General features: G+C 40.0%; 1 protein-coding gene across 13 annotated transcripts in view; it reads right to left on the bottom strand.

Annotated features, from left to right (window-relative positions):
* Positions 1-21,795, bottom strand: part of APC (APC regulator of WNT signaling pathway) — a 201,085-nt gene that overhangs the window by 29,942 nt on the left and 149,348 nt on the right. For 9 of the 13 annotated variants that reach the window (XM_037901538.2, XM_037901540.2, XM_043547781.1 and 6 more), the window contains 2 exons: positions 9,557-9,661; positions 557-670 (listed from right to left, as the gene is read on the bottom strand). In XM_037901538.2, the coding sequence (XP_037757466.1) occupies positions 557-670; positions 9,557-9,661 (219 nt within the window). The remainder of the gene's footprint in view (positions 1-556; positions 671-9,556; positions 9,662-21,795) is intronic. The other 4 variants (XM_043547784.1, XM_037901544.2, XM_043547786.1 and 1 more) reach the window with 1 other exon arrangement.

The following is a 21,795-nucleotide window of genomic DNA, read 5'->3' as shown; positions in this document are numbered from 1 at the left end:
TGCGGTCCACTTGAACCTATTTTTCCATTTCAAATGGAAGTGAGATTAGGAAATTTTACTGCAATGCTAAATTCCCAGTTTCCTTTAATTTAACACCTCTTTAGACAAATAAGACTTTTCTTTCGCATACTGTAACTGTAGTGACACAATGTTGATTTAGCAGCATCAATGACTCAGGTCACATTTTAAAAAGTTTCTCAATACGACATCTATTTCAAGAATTCAGTCTTGTATGAGCATTTCAAATACCAAAAACTTGGTCTTTAGAATGGGTTCATTTTCACCAGTCATCTGGATCATCTAGTAACAATACAAGGTTTTAAGGTGCTCCAACAATTTCCTGCAATCAAATTTTATTCATTACAAATAATTTTACCAATGGGAATTCATATTTTCTTCTAAAATTGAAGGATTTTTAATGCATACTTTTAAAAGCCTGAGAAAAACTATTTAAAAAAATTTAATTCCATGAAATTAGTAAATGTGGAAAGATCATTCAGTGAATATAGTAGAAACAATGAAGTTATTGTATTAGTAAAAACGTAGTGTTAGCGACCTGTGGTTTGTAATCTTCGGTTACCTTGGTACCCAGATGACTTGTCAGTCTTCGAGGAACGGAATAGGTACTCATAACACTGGCTGTTTCATGGTCCATTCGAGCAGTTGAACCCTACAAGTTTAAAGAACAATTAGGTAGCATCCAAAAGTCTTTTACTGAAGTGCCAACTGTTGACTATCTTAGTTTCAGCATTTGACCATTTAGTCATGTTTGCAACCATAATTTGTCACCCTGTGTTTTAGTTAATATATATCTGCAATACAGTTTGGAAATTACTTAAACAAAATTCACAAAGATGGCTTATTACTCATTAGTCCCTTAATTCTCTCTCAAAGCAGTTCTATATTCCTACAAAATTAGTTCTAATTATTGAGTGAGTTTTAAAATAACTACTTTTATTAGGAGAAAGGAGAACTGAAACAAACAACAACAACAACAACAAGCAGTAGATAAAAGCAAGAACAAGGGACAACAAACCAGACTCTGCTTTTAGGCCATTTTATACAGAAAAAGTAGGAATTCTGCATCAGTGATATTACAGATCCGGACCCTGCTTCTCACAACCCCACAGTCGAAAAACTCAACCACTTCAGAATACAACTAGTGATTCAAAAACTGACAAAGAAAGAGATTCTGTGGGTCAAAAAGAAAAGCTGCTAGACAGTATCACTAACAAGCCAAATCTGTGGATGATACAGTTCTGGTCTGTCGAGCGAAAAGAGGTTAATTGTGTTTTTTAACCTTTTTATTTACTGGAGACCCTCTAGAAAAAAATTGTGAATGGGTACCCCCTTTGGCTATATCTTGACACAGTTGTCACCATTACTCTTTTTGTCCCCTTTGTCTCTTTCCTGTTCTTTATTCTTCTCTTTTCTCCTTCTTGTCCTATCTTTTTATTTTATGTACATTTTTTTCTTTTTTGTTTTCTGTGTATAATTTTTAAAAGTTCATTCTAGTTGTTTGCTTCTGATCCCTTATAGCTCCCTTCTCATTCACTTAATGGAAGGTTACATGCCGTTTGGGGCATCAAAGAGTAGCTCTATTGAGTTGGACTACATGTTATCTCACGACTGAGCCGAGTGCCACAGCAGCAGAGAATTTTAGCTGAGTTGGTGCATGGGCCTGCAGCCCTCTACTACGTGAGCTTTTCCCATAGTAGCTACCTACAATAGAGCGAAGGCAGGAGACTTCCAAAGAGCTTCCCATCCTTTCACCTGTAGCTCTGGTAACACATTACTAATGGGACATAGTAAGGGGATGACGCATCCAAAATTATGCAGCATCTCCATTCGGGCCAGCAGCACAAAACAAAAACTTCTAGTTCTTCCAAAAGTTAAAAGATTAAATTCTCTCATGCTTTTCTAGGCCTCTAGAAACCTCCCCCAGTAGTTTTAGTGCTCCTTCTCCCTAAGGCATAAATGCTTTTCTTGCAATTCATCAAAGGAACTCTTATACTGACCGCAAGAGTCACAGCAGAGAGACGTTAGACACTCTTGCTCCTCTGCGGCTGAATATTCTGCCTCTGCAGAAATCTCAGATCTCTGCTAGCCTGGAAGTCAGGAGGTAGAGATCTTGGATAGTTATTGCAATTTGCTTCTGTATCACCAGTAAAAATATTAACATAACCAGTCAGCATCAGATGTCATTGATAAGATCAAAGGACAATAATCACAATTTTATTGTTTTAAGATAGGGCTATTTTTAGTGGCGTTTAAAAATTATGGCTATTCATATAGATACAGATATTCCACAGTGAATATTAACTTTACAACTGAATTTTTACTGAAACTACTACTAAATAATTATTTTTGAAAAACTGGTATTTAAAACTAGAATAAGGAACTGAAAATCTTAAACCCAAACCCCACCACCAGGCTAAACGTTTAAGAGAACTATAGCAAATCAAATTCAAGTTTTTTATACTCTTAGAGGGCCTCTTTAGCTTTTTCTGTTCTCGTGTGGTTCCCCTCCTTCTCAGCAAACAAGTGAGAGTGGCTAAAGAGAATCTGTTTAATAGAAGAGAGAGATATCAAAGACATGCATACTTGTACAGTAGGTACTGTGATATAGACTTAGGCTTTGTCTGCACTAGCATTTTTGTCGGTAAAACTTTTGTCACGCAGGGGCGTGAAAAAAAACACCACTTCTGACCGACATAAGTTTCACCAACAAAAGCGCTGGTGTAGACAGAGCTATGTCAACGGGAGATGCTCTCCCACCAACATAGCTACTGCTGCTCATTGGTGTGGTTTAATTATGCTGGTGGGAGAGCTCTCTCCCATCACCATAGAGCGGCCACATAGGAGACCTTACAGTGGCACAGCTGCAGTAGTATATCTATGCTGCTATAACGTCTGTAGTGTAGACATAACCTTACACGAAAACCACACCAGTATACTGCCCATCTAACTAATTCTACCCTTTAGTCATCTAAAAATTAAACTAGACTCAATTGGCTGTTATAATAATTAAGATTTATAGGTACATAAGAATGACCATATTGGGTCAGACTAAAGGTCCAACAAGCCCAGTATCCTGTCCTCTGACCGTGGCCAATGGCAGGTGCCCCAAAGGGAATGAACAGACAGGTTATCATCAAGTGATCCATGCCCTGTCACCCAATTCCAGCTTCTGGCAAACAGAGGCTAGGGACACCATCACTGCCCATCCTGGCTAATAGCCATTGATGGATGTATCTTCCATGAATCTATCTAGCTCCCTTTTGAACCCCGTTATAGTATTGGCCTTCATAACACCCTCTGGCAAGGAGTTCCAGAGGTTGACAGTGCGTTGCATGAAAAAAATACTTGCTTGTGTTTGTTTTAAACCTGCTACCTATTAATTTCATTTGGTGGCCCCTAATTCTTGTATTATGAGAAGGAGTAAACAATACTTCCTTATTTACTTTCTCTATACCATTCATGATTTTATAGACCTCTATCATATCCCCCCTAGTTGCCTCTTTTCTAAGCTGAAAAGTCCCAGTCTTATTAATCTCTCCTCATACGGAAGCCGCTCTATACCCCTAATCATTTCTGTTGCCCTTTTCTGAACCTTTGCCAATTCCAATACATATTTTTTTGAGATGGGTCGACCACATCTGCACGCAGTATTCAAGATGTGGGCGTACCATGGATTTATATAGAGGCAATATGATATTTTCTGTCTTATTATCTATCCCTTTCTTGATTATTCCCAACATTCTGTTTGCTTTTTTGACTGCCGCTGCACACTGAGTGGATGATTTCAGAGAACTATCCACAATGACTCCAAGATCTTTTTCTTGAGTGGTAACAGCTAATTTAGGTCCCATCACTGTATATATATAGAGAGAGTTAGGATTTTGTTTTCCAATGTGCATTACTTTGCATTGATCAACATTAAATTTCATCTGCCATTTTGTTGCTCAGTCACCCAGTTTTGTGAGATCCTTTTGTAGCTCTTCACAGTCTGCCTGGGACTTAACTATCTTGAGTAGTTTTGTATCATCTGCAAATTTTGCCCCCTCACTGTTTACCCCTTTTTCTAGATTGTTTATGAATAAGGATTGGGCCCAGTACAGATCCCTGGGGGACACCACTATTTACCTCTCTCCATTCTGAAAACTTATAATTTATTCCTACCCTTTGTTTCCTATCTTTTAGTTACCAATCTATGAGAGAACATTCCCTCTTATCCCACGACTGCTTATTTTGCTTAAGAGCCTTTGGTGAGGGACCTTGTCAAAGGCTTTCTGAAAATCTAAATACACTATATCCACTGGATCGCCTTTGTCCGCATGCTTGTTGACCCCCTCAAAGAATTCTAGTAGATTGGTGAGGCATGATTTCCCTTTACAAAAACCATGTTGACTATTTCCCAACAAATTATGTTCATTTGTGTGTCTGACAATTTTGTTCTTTATGATAGTTTCAACCAATTTGCCTGGTACTGAAATGAGGCTTACTGGCCTGTAGTTGCTAGGGTCACCTCTGGAGCCCTTTTTAAAAATTGGCATCACATTAGCTATCCTCCAGTCATTTGGTACAGAAGCTGATTTAAATGATAGGTTACAGATGACAGTTAGTAGTCCTGCAATTTCACATTTGAGTTTCTTCAGAACTCTTGGGGTGAATACCATCAGGTCCTGGAGACTTATTACTGTTTAGTTTATCAATTTGTTCCAAAACCTCCTCTAATGACATCTCAATTTGGGACAGTTCCTCAGATCTGTCACCCAAAAAGAATGGCTCAGGTTTGGGAATCTCCCTCACATCCTTAACAGTGAAGACCGATCCAAAGAATTCATTTAGTTTCTCCACAATGGCCTCATTATCTTTGAGTGTTCTTTAGCATCCCGATCGTCCAGTGGCCCCACTGGTTGTTTAGCAGGCTTTCTGCTTCTGATGTATTTAAAAAAAATTTTGCTATTACTTTTGGAGTCTTTGGCTAGCTGTTCTTCAAATTCTTTTTTGGTCTTTCTAATTATATTTTTACACTTCATTTGCCAGAGTTTATGCTCTTTTCTATTTTCCTCATTAGGATTTATCTTCTACTTTTTAAAGGATGCCTTTTTGCCTCTCACTGCTTCTTTTACTTTGTTGTTTAACCACAGTAGCTCTTTTTTGTTTCTCTTACTATGTTTTTTAAATTGGGGTATACATTTAGGTCAGGGGTCTCAAACACGCAGCCCAAGGAGTTATTTCCTTCGGCCCGCCATAGCTCTCCTCACCCCTCCACCCCCCGCTTCCACCCCCCTGAGCGTGCCACATCCCCGCTCCTCCGCCTACCTCCCAGCGCTTCCTGCCACCAAACAGCTGTTTGGTGGTGCTTAGGACTTTCCAGGAGGGAAGGGGGAGGAGCGGGGACGTGGCACACTCAGGGGAGGAGGCGAAGAAGAGGCAGGGCCGGGGCGGGGATTTGGGGAAGGGGCTGGAATAGGGGCAGGGAAGGGGCGGAGTTGGGGTGGGGACTTTGGGGAAGGGGTGGAGTAGGGGCGGGGAGGGCAGAGAGGCGGGGCTTTTGTATCTTTGTATGAAAAGGCATCAGTGATGCAGCCCTCAGGCCAATGTACTAGTCCTCATGTGGCCCTCGTGGTGTTTTGAGTTTGAGATCCCCGATTTAAATTGAGCCTCTATTATGGTGTCTTTAAAAAGTTTCCACGCAGCTTGCAGGGATTTTACTTTTGGTACTGTACCTTTTAATTTCTGTTTCACTAACCTCCTCATTTTTGTGTAGTTCCCCTTGAAGGTACTTGAAGGGCCTTAACTTTGAAAAAAACAAAAAAACCTAATTGTGGTGGAATCACAGATGCAAATCCTACAAGGAACATGTTATTTGTTTTTATTTTATTGTTTAATTTGCAGATTAAGTCACATTTAAAAGCCTGCACAAGAGTAATTTTAAAATGTTTTAATTGTAGGTTTTTGGGTTTTTTTTAAATATACTAGTTTTAAAAGATAATTCAAATTAGAAACAGAGATTAAGAGGTTCTTCAGTATGATCTTAGGCCAAAATTTTCTAATATAGGTGACTAAAGTTAATTACCTAAATTCTTATTTGTGCACCAAAGATTTTCACAGATCCTGAGCACCCACCACTCCACTGGTATTACAAGGAGCTATGGTGCTCAGTTTCTCTGACTATCTGACCACTAGCTAGGTGACCCCATCCTGCAACTGATTGTGCAAAAAATAAAAATGAATGTATAAAATTATTAGCATTATTTTAAAAATAAACTATTTTCAAACTATTTTATTCACTCAAGGTCATTTTTTCCAAACAAAACATTTTCTAAGACCTAATTAACAGCTGTTTTAAATGAAACCACAATTTCCTTGAAGTGCTTTAAAAATGGCCAATACAGTGTAAGAAAAACAATTTAGTATTTCTACCATTTATGGACGAACAGAAAGAAAATGTTCACAACACAATTTTGAAAAACAATTAGACAATGAAAATAATAATAATACTTAGAACTTAACACTTTCCATTCAAGAATCTCAAAGTGCTTCACAAATATTAATGAATTAAGTCCTACAATATACTTGTGAGGCAGGGAAGTATCATTCTCATTTTAAAAACAGGGAAATCAAACACTGATCAGGTAGTACGTAATGGAGCCAAGAATAGACTCTTGACTCCTAATCCTGTGTTTTAACAAGACCAGCCCTGCCTATGGTATACAAATTTGTTTGTGAATAAAAACAGTTCTACAGTACAATAGAATAAAGTGAAGTAACGTACTGAATAGCAGAATAACTACTGCTCAGTTTGTAAATTCCATCAAACCCTACTTTTGGTCACATTTTCTCATTGTAAAATTTGTCCCAAATTTAGATTTTACATAAACTAAGGCACAAAAAGTCATTCTGATTCTAGAATAAGTGTCCACATGAGGAATTACACTGGCATAACTATAGCAGTTTAAATTCACACCTTTCCTTATACAAGTATAATTTTTCCATATAGACAAGCCCTTATTTCCCTGAGAGAAATTAAAAAATTAAAGAAAGTTTGTAAACAGTGAAATTATAGTAGACCTCTACAATTCTTTCAATTTTAACAATCTAAGGTATAATTATTAATACTGTTTTTATCTTGACAGCATCTCTTTCCGCTCAACTTGATTTCAAGTTGTGATCTAAGGGTTACACGCTCAGTGTATTTTTTTTTATTCAAAATGTGCCAAAAATGTTACACTATTGATTAATTGTAATATGTGCATTCTACCCAAGAAGGTAAAGAAGTGGCAAGTTGGAAACATTAGATATTAAAGCCCATTATGGGGCAGACAAAAATAGCACACATTTTTCCATTCTGTCCTAACAATTATATCAACCCTGACCTGGACAGGCTATTTTCTTCAGAGCTTAGAGGTAGTTAACATGATAACTGAGTCTTTTGGCTCCTTCTGCTTTGCCAAGAGGCCCAAATCAAACCCAATTATCTTTATTACTGGTGCACTAAAGACTGAACTGAAATCACTACTACCAAAAATAGGTAGTAACTGATTTGACAAACTGGCAAGAGACCAAAGTTGATAACTTACATGCTTATTGGGTAGACTCTTTTCTCTCCCCAATTCTCATGTGCTCTCCCTCCACCCACCTTGCTTCAATCCCATTCTTGTGTAGGATCCTTCCCTACAATTTCCCCTTTTATACTCCTTCCTTTTAATATTATATTCTTTCATGCCCTTGTTGTTGTTTCATCTGTGCTTTATTTTTCTTCCTTTATATTGTTTTCCTGTATTTTGATGCAGTTTACTAATAAAGCAGTGAAATTCATTAAAATCCTACAGACAGCTTGCAAAAAATCAAGATTTTAGTAAAGTTCATTTTGCTGTCAACACAGTACTGCAGAGCAGAGGAGGTACAGAAGAGAACATGACCGAGTCCTGAAAAATACTGTCCACAATGGGCAAATCTTCAATTCACATTGCTCATCTTACTGCTTACTGTTAGCTAGCCCCAAGCTAGCCCCAAACAATTAGGTTGATTTTTTTTTTTTTGCACTCTGTTTAATCCTCATTGCTCAAGGGTACATGGTGGATTGATCTGGGTTCCCAGAAATAAAACACTAGTGGCCAATCCATTAAGCCTCCTTTCCCTGCCCTTGCACTAAAAGTAAATAATCCCCTTACGTCTCATAGCGGCACAAATTCAGATCCCACAGCCATAATATTTTCGTCCTGTAGCTTGATATTAACTCCAAACTATGCCCCCCAAAAAGAGAGCTACTCCTTAACTGATATGATTCTTCCTGGGTACAAGACAGGCACCCCTTTCTTCCTCCTCCAAAAAAATCTCTCTTGTCCAAAATAACTTCCCATTCACACGAGAAAGAACATGTGGCCACAATGCATGAATTATTTAAACACATTATGCTTTCAGCCCAAAAGCATCACTGAACTATTTTTTTCTCCTTTAGAATAATGCTGTCATCAGGATTAGAATAGGGGCCTCAGGCAACTGCTCAGATGTAGCAAAGAGAATTGGGTTCCAAACTGTGATGAAATACATCTTAATAGAAAAATTAGGGACTGTGCTTAGTGTTTAATCAAATGAAATATTTGAGCCATACCACAGACATAATCCTTCTCACAAATCATTGTGTGTGCGATGCTTTAAAAGGGATTGAAATAATTCCACAAACAAAAAGTAAAAAACAGAAAAATCTTACATATGAATTGCACTGTCATATTATTGTTTGAGGTTATGAGAACCTGCATTACTAAAATGAAAGTCTGAGCAATACTTGTAGATAATGAAGCAAGTGGTATTATAGCACAGTAAAATAAATCAAAATATAAAATTATTAAGTCAAAGAAAACTATCTTACTCTTGATGAATATTAAAGAAATTTGCATTTAAAGAATTAGTGTAGTCCTAAATTTCACCCAGTAATATATTTAAGTATTAAAGGAATAGCAATGACAAATATGAAATGAGCATGTACATAGCCCTTCAGCACACATGCAGATTACCTCTGATGAGATTTTTAGTTCCAGAGGTTTATGTAATGCATTTAACTAAGAAACAGGAATTATTTGTAATTACAATAATATTTGTAATTATTTGTAACGAGAAACTTGTCACTTAATTTTTTAAATAGTGGTGTTTTCAGCGATCATTTCTGAACTGAAATTTTTGAGTAAATTCCATCATTAAATCATAACAAACACAAATAGTTACAAATAGGAAAAAATCATTTTTTCTACGAAACTATTGGCTTATCCCTGCTTAAATGTATCCGTGTTAACCATTTTAAGCAAAAGAAAATAGAGTCTTGTGTTATGGAATATTTAAATTCTATCTCATTAAAATATTCTTTGTAACCGCTTTGACAGCTTTCTTCCCTCTCAACGGAAATAAAGAAAAATGTCAGCCTTTTCAGAATTAATACATCTGAAGAAATCCATTGAAGCACAATTACATACAGCAGAATTTCCAGATCACACCCATAAGAGTGACATTTTTTATATTTAAAAATGTTACCAATAAATATTTACTTTACCTGACCATTACCAGTAGTTGCCATGCTGATTTCTGCTGCTCCTTGACCTTCATTCTGCCTCTCTGCTTCATGTGAGCCTGAATCATGCTTGCTTTGAGGTGCCCTCTGTTAATGCAAGAGTTTACGGCATTACATATAGAAATGGAGTACACTTTATCAGTCAAAGCTTTCTAAGCTGTGAATGCATCAATGTCGTAGCTTCACAAAGCCATTGAACTGTGCTTTGTATTTCATAACCTCTAGCCTCAATAATTAGCAACTGAGACTGACTGTCTTAGCAAAACTGCAAGATGAAAGCGAAGCATGTCCTCTGAGGATTATAGCCCTGTAAGACAAAGGATTTGCTGTGAGACACAGAAACACCATCCTCCACCAGCTGTGCTCACATCACTATCAGAAATATAACAGAATTGGAGCAAACAACTGTCTCCTCTGCACTGTCACACAATCTATGCATTTACTGGAGACTAAGGCTAGTACAGTTAAATTATTACTTAAACTTCACAACCAAATACAAACACTTTCTGGGTGGATAGAATGATACACTGACGGTATATCTATACCATACTAAAGGAATCCACATTTTATTGTTAATGTGAGAAACACAAGTGTATCCATCTTAATGTGAACAAAGCTTTAACAATATGGTCATACCAAACCTAATCTTTGTATACCAAAATAAATACAAATGATGTAGAAAACCTGGTGAAAACAGACGCTTCAGTTTTTTATGGAAGTAAAATCTTCCTCTGTTTAGCTGAATGAAAACTAGATTTTTGTCACTACCACTACCCCCTTCTTTTGGAGCTTCTCCTTGAGTCATTACACAAAGTAAAACTATTTCCCCTTGTTTATTCCTACCCGCCCCACTATTCCTCAGACGTTCTTGTTAACTGCTGGAAATGGCCCACCTTGATTATCACTACAAAAGGTTTTCTCCCTCCGCCCCCCGCCCCGCCACTCTCCTGCTGGTAACAGCTCATCTTAAGTGATCACTCTCCTTACAGTGTGCATGATAAACACCCATTTTTTCATATTCTGTGTGTATATAAATCTCCTCACTGTATTTTCCACTGAACGCATCCGATGAAGTGAGCTGTAGCTCACGAAAGCTTATGCTCAAATAAGTTGGTTAGTCTCTAAGGTGCCACAAGTACTCCTTTTCTTTTTGCGAATACAGACTAACACGGGGCTGCTACTCTGAAACCTATGATTGCTTAGTTATTATTGATCTCCCCACTGTGGATTCACTCTCTTATGGCATGCCTTTTTGATAGCAGACCCTTTACATTTGGGAAGGAGAAGCTGCTAAAGCCCGAAAGTGGCCATTTTACATGTGACTATTGCAGGCTGCACCTGGGTTAATATCAGTATTACCAACCCCAAACAGTGAAAAAAAAGAAATCACAAGTCAACCTCCAAAAATCACGATTAAAATAAAAGATTTAAAATGATTTAATCTTTTTGATTCCTGAACTTCCCCTGCCCACCAGTATGTTTGTGAGACAATCACAATGTTGTCGAGTCTTCCCAGTTTATAGCAAGTAAGGCGATTCTGGCTCCCAGTACAAGAGCTCTGGTTAGAGGATTCAACTGAGACTGGGGCCCTGTTGGGCTAGGCACTGTACAAACACAGAGTAAGAAATAGCTCCTGCCCTGAAGAGTTTACAATCTGGAGCAAAGCATGGTGGTCAGTTTAACATGTGGGAGCTGCAACTGGGACTCAGCTATCCATTAGATGGGAACACCTTTTAGTCTCTGCTGAACAGAGCAAGATTTAGACGGATGACCTAGAGGCGAAAACCTTTATTGCTCATTAGCTATGCCCCGAGACAGTTGGTGAGAATAAGCCTTGCTTTCTGGAAAGATAAATTTATTAAATCAAGTTCTGACTTTTCTGGAACTTACCCAGGCCCCCTAGGTCTTCCACACTTTGAACACATGGCAAAATTTCATACACTTGCTCCGTATCTCAACCACATTCTCAGTCTGATACACCTTGTTCTTAAAGGGACAGCTCGCATTAACCAAAAACACACACAAAATGCAACAGTAAAACAAATATTAACGAAACATCCAAATTCACTTCTAAACATGTTCTACAACATCTCCTTCCAGATGATGTCATGATATCCTCTCACACTGAGGATATCCCTGCAGAGGAGGGGACCCCAGTTATTAGAAAGAAACAAGTGATAGTAATGGGGGATTTGATTATTAGAAATATTGTGATGACCAAAATCGCACGGTGAACTGTCTGCCAGGTATGAAGGTTGTGGACCTCTTGAGACATCTAGATAGATTTATGTGCAATGCTCAGGAGCAGCCAGTGGTCATGTAGGTACCAATGACACAGGGGGGGTAAGAGAGAGGTCCTTGAGGCCAATTTTAGGCTGCTAGGTAAGAGATTAAAGTCCAGGAAATCCATGGTAGCATTCTCTGAAATCCTTCCAGTTCTATGCACACGGCTAGATAAATAGGCAGAACTGCAGGATTTCAATGAGTGGATGAGACGATGGTGTTGTGAAGAGGGATTTACGTTTATTAGGAAAGGGGGAAACTTTTGGGAAAGGAGGAGCCTGGAAGAATGGGCTCCACCTAGGCCAAAAGAGAAACGGAATGCTGGTATGTAAAATTAAAAAGGTCATAGAGCAGTTTATAAACTAAGGGCTGGGGGAAAGCTGACAGGTGCAGAGGAGCACACAGTTTGGACAGACATCCCCCAGGGGAGAATTTATTAAAGGGGAAACTCTATATCCTAATAAAGAGGAAAGGATAGAAGTTGATAAAGTACAGGTAGGAACTGAAGAGAAACAGTCAAATGAAAAAGGGTCCCATTCAATTACATCACATGAAGGCAGACAACTCAATATTGACAAATTTTATAAGTGCTTATATACAAATACTAGATTCCTAAATACTAAGATGGGTGAATGTGAATGCCTGGTATTCAATGATGATATTGATATAATAGGCATCACAGAAATTTGGTGGAGTGACGATAATCAATAGGACACGGTAATACCAGGGTAGAAAATATATAGGAATGAGAGTCACGCTGTTGGGGAATGGCACAATATGTGAAAAAGCATAGAGTCAAATATAGTAAAAATCTTAAATGAATTAAACAGTACTATAGAATCCCTGTGGATAGAATTGCCATGCTTGAATAATAAGAGTATAACAGCAGGAATACACTACCAACCACCTGACCAGCATGGTGGCTGCTGATGGTAAAATGCTCCGGGAGATTAGAGAGGCTACAAAAACAGAAAACCCCAGTAATAATGGGGGATTTCAACTATCCCCATATTGACTGCGTACATGTCACCTCAGGGCAGGACACAGGGATAACATTTCTAGACACCAATAATGACTGCTTCTTGGAGCAGCTAGTCCTAGAACCTACAAGGGGAGGCAATTCTTGATTTATCCTAAGTGTTGCACAGGATCTGGTCCAAGAGGTGAATATAGCTGAACCACTTGGTAATAGCCATAATGTAATTAAGTTTCACATTCTTGTAGGGGGCAATATACCAAAGAAATCCACCACAACAGCAATTAACATCAAAAAGAGGAACTACACAAAAATGAGGAAACCAGTTAAATGGAAATTAAAAGGAACAGTCAGAAGGATGAAATGCCTACAAATTGCTTCAAGACGATTTAAAAACACCATAACAGAAACTCAGATTAAATGTATACACAACAAAACAAACAGTAAGAGAATCTAAATAGCAGAGTAAGAGGTGGTTAGAGGCAGAAAGACACCCTTTAAAAACTAAGCCAAATCCTACTGAGGAAAAGAAAAAGCAACACAGACTCTGGCAAGTCATGTATAATTAGGCAGGCCAAAAGAGAATTCAAAAAGCAACTTGCAAAAGAGACAAAAACTAACAGCAAATACTTTTTAAAATACATGAAAAACAGGAAGCCTGCCAAAAAGGCAGTAGGGCCACTGGATGATCAAGGTGCTAAAGGAGCTAACTTTAAAAAATTAAGGGAATTAGTTAGGAAAGTGGACTGGACTGAAGAACTCAAGGATCTGAACGTGGAGGAGGCTTGGAATTACTTTAAGTCAAAGTTGCAGACACTATCTGAAGCCTAGATCCCAAGCAAGAGGGAAAAATTCATAGGGTAGGGTTGCAAGGTGGATGAACATGAGCAAGCATCTCAAACAGGTGATTAAGAGAAAGCAGAACACCTACAAGGAATGGAAGATGGCAGGGATCAGCAGGGAAAGCTACCTCTTGGAGGTCAGAAAGAGATAAAGTGAGAACTGCCAAAAGCTAACCAGAGTTGAAGCTTGCAAAGGGAATTAAAACCAGCAGTAAAAGGTTTTATAGTAGGGCTATCAAGTGATTAAAAAAAATTAATTGTGATTAATCACACTGTTAAATAAGCTTAAAATCAAAAAGGAAGCTTACAAAAAGTGGAAATTTGGACAGAGGACTAGGGAGGAGTATAAAAATATTACTAGAGCATGCAGGGATGTAATCTGGAAGGCCAAGGCATAACGAGTTGCAGCTAGCAAGGGATGTGAAGGGTAACAACAAGGGTTTCTACAGATATGTTAGCAACAAGAAGGTGGTCAGGGAAAGTATGGAACCCTTACTGAATGGGGGAGGCAACCTAGTGACAGATGACGTGGAAAAAGTTGAAGTACTCAATGCTTTTTTTTGCCTCAGTCTTCACAGACAAGGGCAGCTCCCAGACAGCTGTACTGGGTAACACAGCATGGGGAGTAGGTGAGCAGCCCTCAGTGGTGAAAGAACAGGTTAAGAACTATTTAGAAAAGCTGGACATGTACAAATCCATGGGTCCAGATCTAATACATCCAAGGTGCTGAGGGAGTTGGCTGATGTGATTGCAGAGCCATTGGCCATTATCTTTGAAAATTCGTGGCAATCGGGGGAGGTCCCGGATGACTGGAAAAAGGCAAATATAGTGCCCATATTTTAAAAAGGGAAGAAAGAGAACCCGGGGAACTACAGACCAGTCAGCCTCACTTCAGTCCCTGGCAAAATCATGGAGCAGGTCCTCAAGGAATCCATTTTGAAGCACTTGGAGGAAAGGAAGGTGATCAGGAACACTCAGCATGGATTCACCAAGGGCAAGTCATGCCTGACCAACCTGATTGCATTCTATGATGAGATAACTGGCTCTGTGGATATAGGGGAAGCCATGGATGTGATATATCTTGACTTTAGCAAAGCTTTTGATACGGTCTCCCACAGTATTCTTACCAGCAAGTTAAAAAAAGTATGGATTGGATGAATGGACTTTAAGGTGGATAGAAAGCTGGCTAGATTGTCAGGCTCAATGGGTACCGATCAACAGCTCGATGTCTAGTTGGCAGCTGGTATCAAGCGGAGTGCCCTGGGGTCAGTCCAGGGGCAGGTTTTGTTCAATATCTTTATTAATTATCTAGATGATGGGATGAATTGCATCCTCAGCAAGTTCGCAGATGACACTTAGCTGGGGGGAGAGATAGATATGCTGGAGGGTAGGGATAGGGTCCAGAGTGACCTAGACAAATTGGAGGATTGGGCCAAAAGAAATCTGATGAGGTTCAATACAGACAAGTGCAGAGTTCTGCACTTAGGAAGGAAGAATCCCATGCACTGCTACAGGCTGGGGACTGACTGGCTAAGCAGCCGTTCTGCAGAAAAGGACCTGGGGATTACAGTGGACATGAAGCTGGATAGGAGACAGCAGTGTGCCCTTGTTCCCAAGAAGGCCAATCGCATATTGGTCTGTATTAGCAGGAGCATTCCCAGCAGATCGAGGGAAGTGATTATTCCCATCTATCCGGCACTAGTAAGCCCTCACCTGGAGTATTGTGTTCAGTTTTGGTCCCCCCACTACAGAAGGGATGTGGACAAATTGGAGAGAACCCAGCGGAGGGCAACGAAAATGATTAGGGGGCTGTGGCACATGACTTACGAGCAGAGGCTGATTTAGCTTATTTAGTCTGCAGAAGAGAAAGGGGGGGGGGAATTTGATAGCAGCCTTCAATTACCTGAAGGGGAGGTTTCAAAGAGGATGGAGCTAGGCTGTTCTCAGTGGTGGCAGATGACAGAACAAGAAGCAATGGTCTCAAGTTGCAGTTGTGCAGGTCTAAGCTGGATATTAGGAAACACTATTTCACTAGGAGAGTGGTGAAGCACTGGAATGGGTTACCTAGGGAGGTGCTGGAATCTCCATCCTTAGAGGTTTTTAAGGCCCGCTTGACAAAGCCTTCGCTGGGATGATTTACTTGATGTTGGTCCTGCTTTGAGCAGGGGATTGGACTAGATGACCTCCTCAGGTCTCTTCCAACCCTAATATTCTATGATTCTATGAATAGAATACTATTTTTATAAATATTTTTGGATGTTTTCCACATTTTCAAATATATTGAATTCAATTACAACTAAGAATACAAAGTGTACAGTGCTTACTTTATATTTATTATTATAAATATTTGCACTGTAAAAATTAAAAATAACATTTTTCAATTTACTTAATACAAGTATTGTAGTGCAATCTCTTTATCACAAAAGTTAAACTTTTCAAATGTAGAATTATGTACAAAAAATAACTGCATTCAAAAATAAAATAATGTAAAACTTCAGAGCCTACAAGTCCACTCTGTCCTACTTCTTGTTCAGCCAATCGCTCAAAAAACCCAAGTTTGGTCACAATTTGCAGGAGATAATGCTGCCCGCTTCTTGTTTAGAAGGTCACCTGAAAGCGAGAACAGGCATTCACATGCCACTGTTGTAGCTATCATTGCAAGATATTTATGTGGCAAATGCGCTAAAGATTCATATGTCCCTCCGTACTTCAACCAGCATTCCAGAGGACATGCGTCCATGCCAGGGGCGGGCAAAAGTTTTGGCCTGAGGGCCACATCTGGGGATGGAAATTGTATCACGGGCCATGAATGCTCACGAAATTGGGGGTTGGAGTATGGGAGAGGGTGAGGGCTCCAGCTAGGGGTGTGGGCTCTGGAATGGGGCCAGAAATGAGGAGTGCATCATGTGGGAGGGGGCTCCAGGCTGGGGCATGGGGTTAGGGTGCGGGGTGAGGGCTCTGGCTAGGGTTGCAGGCTCTGGGGTGGGGCTAAGGGGTTGGGAGTGCAGGAGGATGCTCCGGACTGGGTCCAAGGGGTTCGGAGGGAGGGAGGGGGAACAGGGGTGGTTCTCAGTCAATGGGAACTGCGGGAGCAGCGCTTGGCTCAGGGGCAGTGGGTGGAGCCCCTTGGCTGCCCATATTCATAGGAGCCAGAAGGGGACTTGCAGCTGCTTCTGGGAGCTGTGTGGAGCGGGGGAAGCCCTCGACCCCGCTCACCGGCTAGAGCAGGGCAAGCCCCGGACCTCGCTCCCTGATGGTAGCTCAAGGGCCAGATTAAAATGTCTGGATGGCCAGATGCAGCCCCTGGGCCGTAGTTCGCCCACCCCTGGTCCATGCTGATGCTCAGTTCTGCTCGATAACGATCCAAAGCAGTGAAGTCCAACACGTATTCATTTTCATCATCTGAGACAGATGCCACCAGCTGAAGGTTGATTTTCTTTTTTGGTGGTTTGCATTCTGTAGTTTCCGCATCGGAGTGTTGCTCTTTTAACATTTCTGAAAGCATGCTCCACACTCTGTCCCAATCAGATTTTGGAAGGCACTTCAGATTCTTAAATTTTGAGTTAAGTGCTGTAGCTATCTTTAGAAATCTCACATTGGTACCTTCTTTGAGTTTTGTCAAATCTGCTGTGAAAGTGTTCTTAAAACGAACAACATGCTGGGTCATCATTCGAGACTGCTATAACATGAAATATATGGCAGAATGCAGGTAAAACACAGAGCAGGAGACATAATTCTCCCCCAAGGAGTTCAGCTACAAATTTAATTAACACTTTTTTTTTTAAACGAGCATCATCAGCCTGGAAGCATGTCCTCTGGAATGGCAGCCAAGGCATGAAGGGGTATATGAATGTTTAGCATATCTGACACATGAATACCTTGCAATGCCGGCTACAAAAGTGTCATGTGAACGTCTGTTTTCACTTCCAGGTGACATTGTAAATAGAAGCGGGCAGCATTAACTCCTGTAAATGTAAACAAACTTATTTCTCTTAGCAATTGGCTGAACAAGAAGTAGGACTGAGGGGACTTGTAGTCTCTAAAGTTTTACATTGTTTTGTTTTTGAGTGCAATTATGTAACAAAAAAAAAAATCTACATTTGTAAGTTGCACTTTCACAATAAAGAGATTGCACTATGGTACATGTATGAGGTGAACTGAAAAATACTATTTCTTTTGTTTATCATTTTTACAGTGCAAATATTTGTAATAAAAATAATATAAAGTGAGCACTGTACACTTCGTATTCTGTGTTGTAATTGAAATCAATATATTTGAAAATGTAGAAAAACATCCAAAATATTTAATATATTTCGATTGGTATTCTATTGTTTAACAGTGTGATTAAAACTGCAATTAATCATGATTCATTTTTTTGAGTTAACAGAGACTAATCGACAGCTCTATTTTCTAGCTATATAAACAAGAAGAAAACAAAAAAGGAAGTGGGACCACTAAGCACTGAGGAGGGGGTGGAGATTAAAGATTATTTAGGCATGGCCCAACACCTAAACAAATACTTTGCCTCGGTTTTTAATTAGGTTAATGAAGAGTTTAGGGGTAGTGGCAGAGTGGCTAATGGCTATGAGGTATTGAGGTAGAAATTACCACATCCAAGGTGGAAGTCAAATTCAAACAGTTTAATGGGACTAAACTGGAAGGCCTAGATAATCTCCATCCAAGAATATTAAAGGAAATGGCACATAAAATTGCAAGCCCACTAGCAAGGATTTTTAATGAATCTGTAAACTCGGAGGTTGTACCCTATGATTGGAGAATTGATAATACTAATTTTAAGAAGGAGGGAAAAAAAAGTGATCCAGGAAACTACAGGCCTGTTAGTTTGACCTCAATTGTATGCAAGGTCTTGGAACAAAATTTGAAAGAGAAAGTAATTAAGGATGTGGAGGTGAATGGTAATCGGGATAAAACATAACATGGTTTTACAAAAGGTAGATCGTGCCAGACCAAACTGATTTCACTCTTTCAGAAGATAACTGATTTTTTACACAAAGGAAATGCAGTAGATCTAATCTACCTGGATTTCAGTAAGGCATCTGATACAGTTCCACATGGGAAATTATTAGTTAAACTGGAGAAGATGGGGATTAATATGAGAATTGAAAGGTGGATAAGGAACTGGTTAAAGGGGAGACTACAACTGATGTTACTGACAGGTAGAGTGTCAGGCTGGAGGGAGGTTACTAGTGGAGTTTCTCAGGAACTGCTCTTGGGACCAATCTTATTTAATATTTTTATTACTGACGTTGGCACAAAAAGTGAGAGTATCCTAATAAAATTTGCAGATGGCACAAAGTTGGGCGTTATTGCCAATTCGGAGGAGGACTAGAATATCATACAAGACGATCTGGATGACCTTGTAAACTGGAGGAATAGAAATGGGATGAAATTTAACAGTGCAAAGTCATGCATTTAGGGACTAACAACAAGAATTTTTGCTATATACTGGAGACTTATCAGTTGGAAGCAACAGGGGAAGAGAAAGACCAGAGTGTATTGGTTGATCACAGGATGACTATGAGCCACCAATGTGACGTGGCCGTGAAAAAAGCTAATGCAGTCCTAGGATGCATTAGATGAGGTATTTCCAGTAGAGACATGGAAGTGTTAGTACCATTATACAAGGCACTCCTGAAACAGCATCTAGAATTCTGGTCTCCCATGTTTAAGAAAGATGAATTCAAACTGATACAGGTGCAGAGAAGGGCTACTAGAATTATTTGAGGAAAGGAAAACCTACCTTATGAGAGGAGACTCAAGGATCTTGGCTTGTTTAGCCTAACAAAAAGAAGGCTGATGGGAGATATGATTGCTCTCTATAAATACAGAGTAATAAATACCAGGGATACCATCAACACGTTTCGGCTCAAAATTAGGAGAAGGTTTCTAACCATCAGAGGAGTGAAGTTCTGGAACAGCCTTCCTAGGGGAGTAGTAGGGACAAAAAAACTAAATGTCTTCAAGACTGAGCTTATTAAGTTTTTGGAGGGGATGGTATGATGGGACTGCCTACAATGGTCTGTTGCCCATTGGCGACTGCCAGTAGCAAAAATCCCCAACAGCTGGAGATGGTACTCTATATGGGGAGGGCTCTGAGTTGTTATAGAGAATTCTTTCCCAGGTATCTGCCTGGTGGGTCTTGCCCACATGCTCAGGGTTTAACTGACTGCCATATCTGGGGTAGGGAAGGAATTTCCCCTCAGATCAGACTCGGAGAGACCATGGGGGGTTTTCGCTTTCCTCTGCAGCTTGGGGCATGAGTCACTTGCAGGTTTAAACTAGTGTAACTTGAAGTCTTTAAACCATTATTTGAGGACTTCAGTAACTCGGCCAGAGCCTAGGAGTTTATTTACAGGCGCGTGTCGGTGAGGTTCTGCGGTCTGAAATGTGCAGGTCAGACTAGATCAGGGGTTCTCAAACTTCATTGCACCGCGACTCCCTTCTGACAACAAAAATTACTACACAACCCCAGGACGTGGATTGAAGCCTGAGCCTGCCTGAGCCCCACCACCCCAGGCGGGAAAGGGGTAAAAGCTGAAGCCCAAAGGCTTCAGCCGCAGTCAGGGGGCCTGTAACCCGAGCCCCACTGCCCAGGGCTGAATCCCTCGGGCTTTGGCTTCGGCCCTGGACAGTAGGGCTTGGGCTTCAGCCCTAAGCCCCTGAAAGTTTCAGCCAGCCCTGGAAACCTCATTAAAATGGGATCCTGACCCACAGTTTGAGAACCACTGGATTAGCTGATCATGATGGTCCTGTCTGACTTTAAAGTCTATGAGTCTAATTTCTGTTGGTGAGAAAGACAAGCTTTGGAGCTTACACAGAGCTCTTCTTCAGGTCTGGGCAATGCACTCAGTGTGTCACAGCTAAATACAGATTGTTTAGTCTAAGTAGTTAACACATTTAATGGAATCATTCTAGGTGACTTGTCCAGTAAATACCTCTCCAGTCACAGGGGAGAAAAGAGGGTGAAAAAACCTGTGTGTGTGGGGGAGTTAGTGAGTTACAGATTGTTGTAATAAGCCATAAATCCAGTGTCTCTATTCAGTCCATGATTTTTAGTGTCTAGCAAAGTTATGAATTTAAGTTCCCATGCTCATCTTTTGAAGGCGTTGTGCAGGTTTCCTTTGAGGATGAGGACTGAGAGGTCAAATATAGAGGTGATCGCTTTGTGAAAAGTGTTCATCCGCAGACGATGATGTGTTTTTGTCTTTTATTATTTTTCTCTGAGAAATCATTTGAGAACATAGTGATTGTCTCATTTCACCCACATAGCTGTTACTTGGGCATTTAGTGCACTAGATGAGGTACTCTATATGTTATGAAAGGTGTGTCACCCAGACACCCTGAAAGAACCTGTTTCAATATAGAAATAAAACCCCCTCCCCGATCACTCACCCCTCTTTGTCACCTAGCACCACACTAACCCATATAAGGTATCATTAAACAATTACAACCCATACTCAATGGGGACCACATCCTGAAAGAAGTCTTTCCAGACCCCCTCTTCTGGCCTTCATACAACCCTCCAAACTCTCCTAGTTCATCATCAGAAGCAAATTCTCCACACACCAGGACACACCACCTCAAAACAGCACCAGACCCTGCCAGAACAACAGATCCAAAATCTGTAGACATATCTCCACTGCTATGATCAATGATCAACACTCCCACAACACGCCTTTCAAGATCCAGGGGTCCAACAAATGGCTATCACAACATGTGGTGTACCTCATCCAGTGCACTAAAGAAAAGTTCCAGAGGCATTCCTGGCAATTACAGGCTGGTAAGCCTATCTTTAGTACCAGGCAAATTGGTTGAAACTATAGAAAAGAACAGAATTATCAAACACATAGATTAAAACAATATGTTGGGGGAAAAGTCAACAGCTTTTGAAAAGGGAAATCATGCCTCACCACCTATTAGAATTCTGTGATCCAGTGCTTAGCCAGTGACTTCCACCAGTTCAATGGTTTGACACTCTTTAAAACTTTGGCAGCACAGTGTACTGCTTAATATTTTATTTATTTAATTTAAATTATTTTAATAGCTTGTAGTAAGTTTAGGACTTAACATAGGTTGTCAATTTCAAATTTAATTTTAAA

This window comes from Chelonia mydas, chromosome 5, assembly GCF_015237465.2.
Source record: "Chelonia mydas isolate rCheMyd1 chromosome 5, rCheMyd1.pri.v2, whole genome shotgun sequence".
NCBI classification, from domain to species: domain Eukaryota; kingdom Metazoa; phylum Chordata; order Testudines; family Cheloniidae; genus Chelonia; species Chelonia mydas.
The sequence above is the reverse complement of the archived record's forward strand: the minus strand, read 5'-3'. Positions and strand labels throughout refer to the sequence as shown.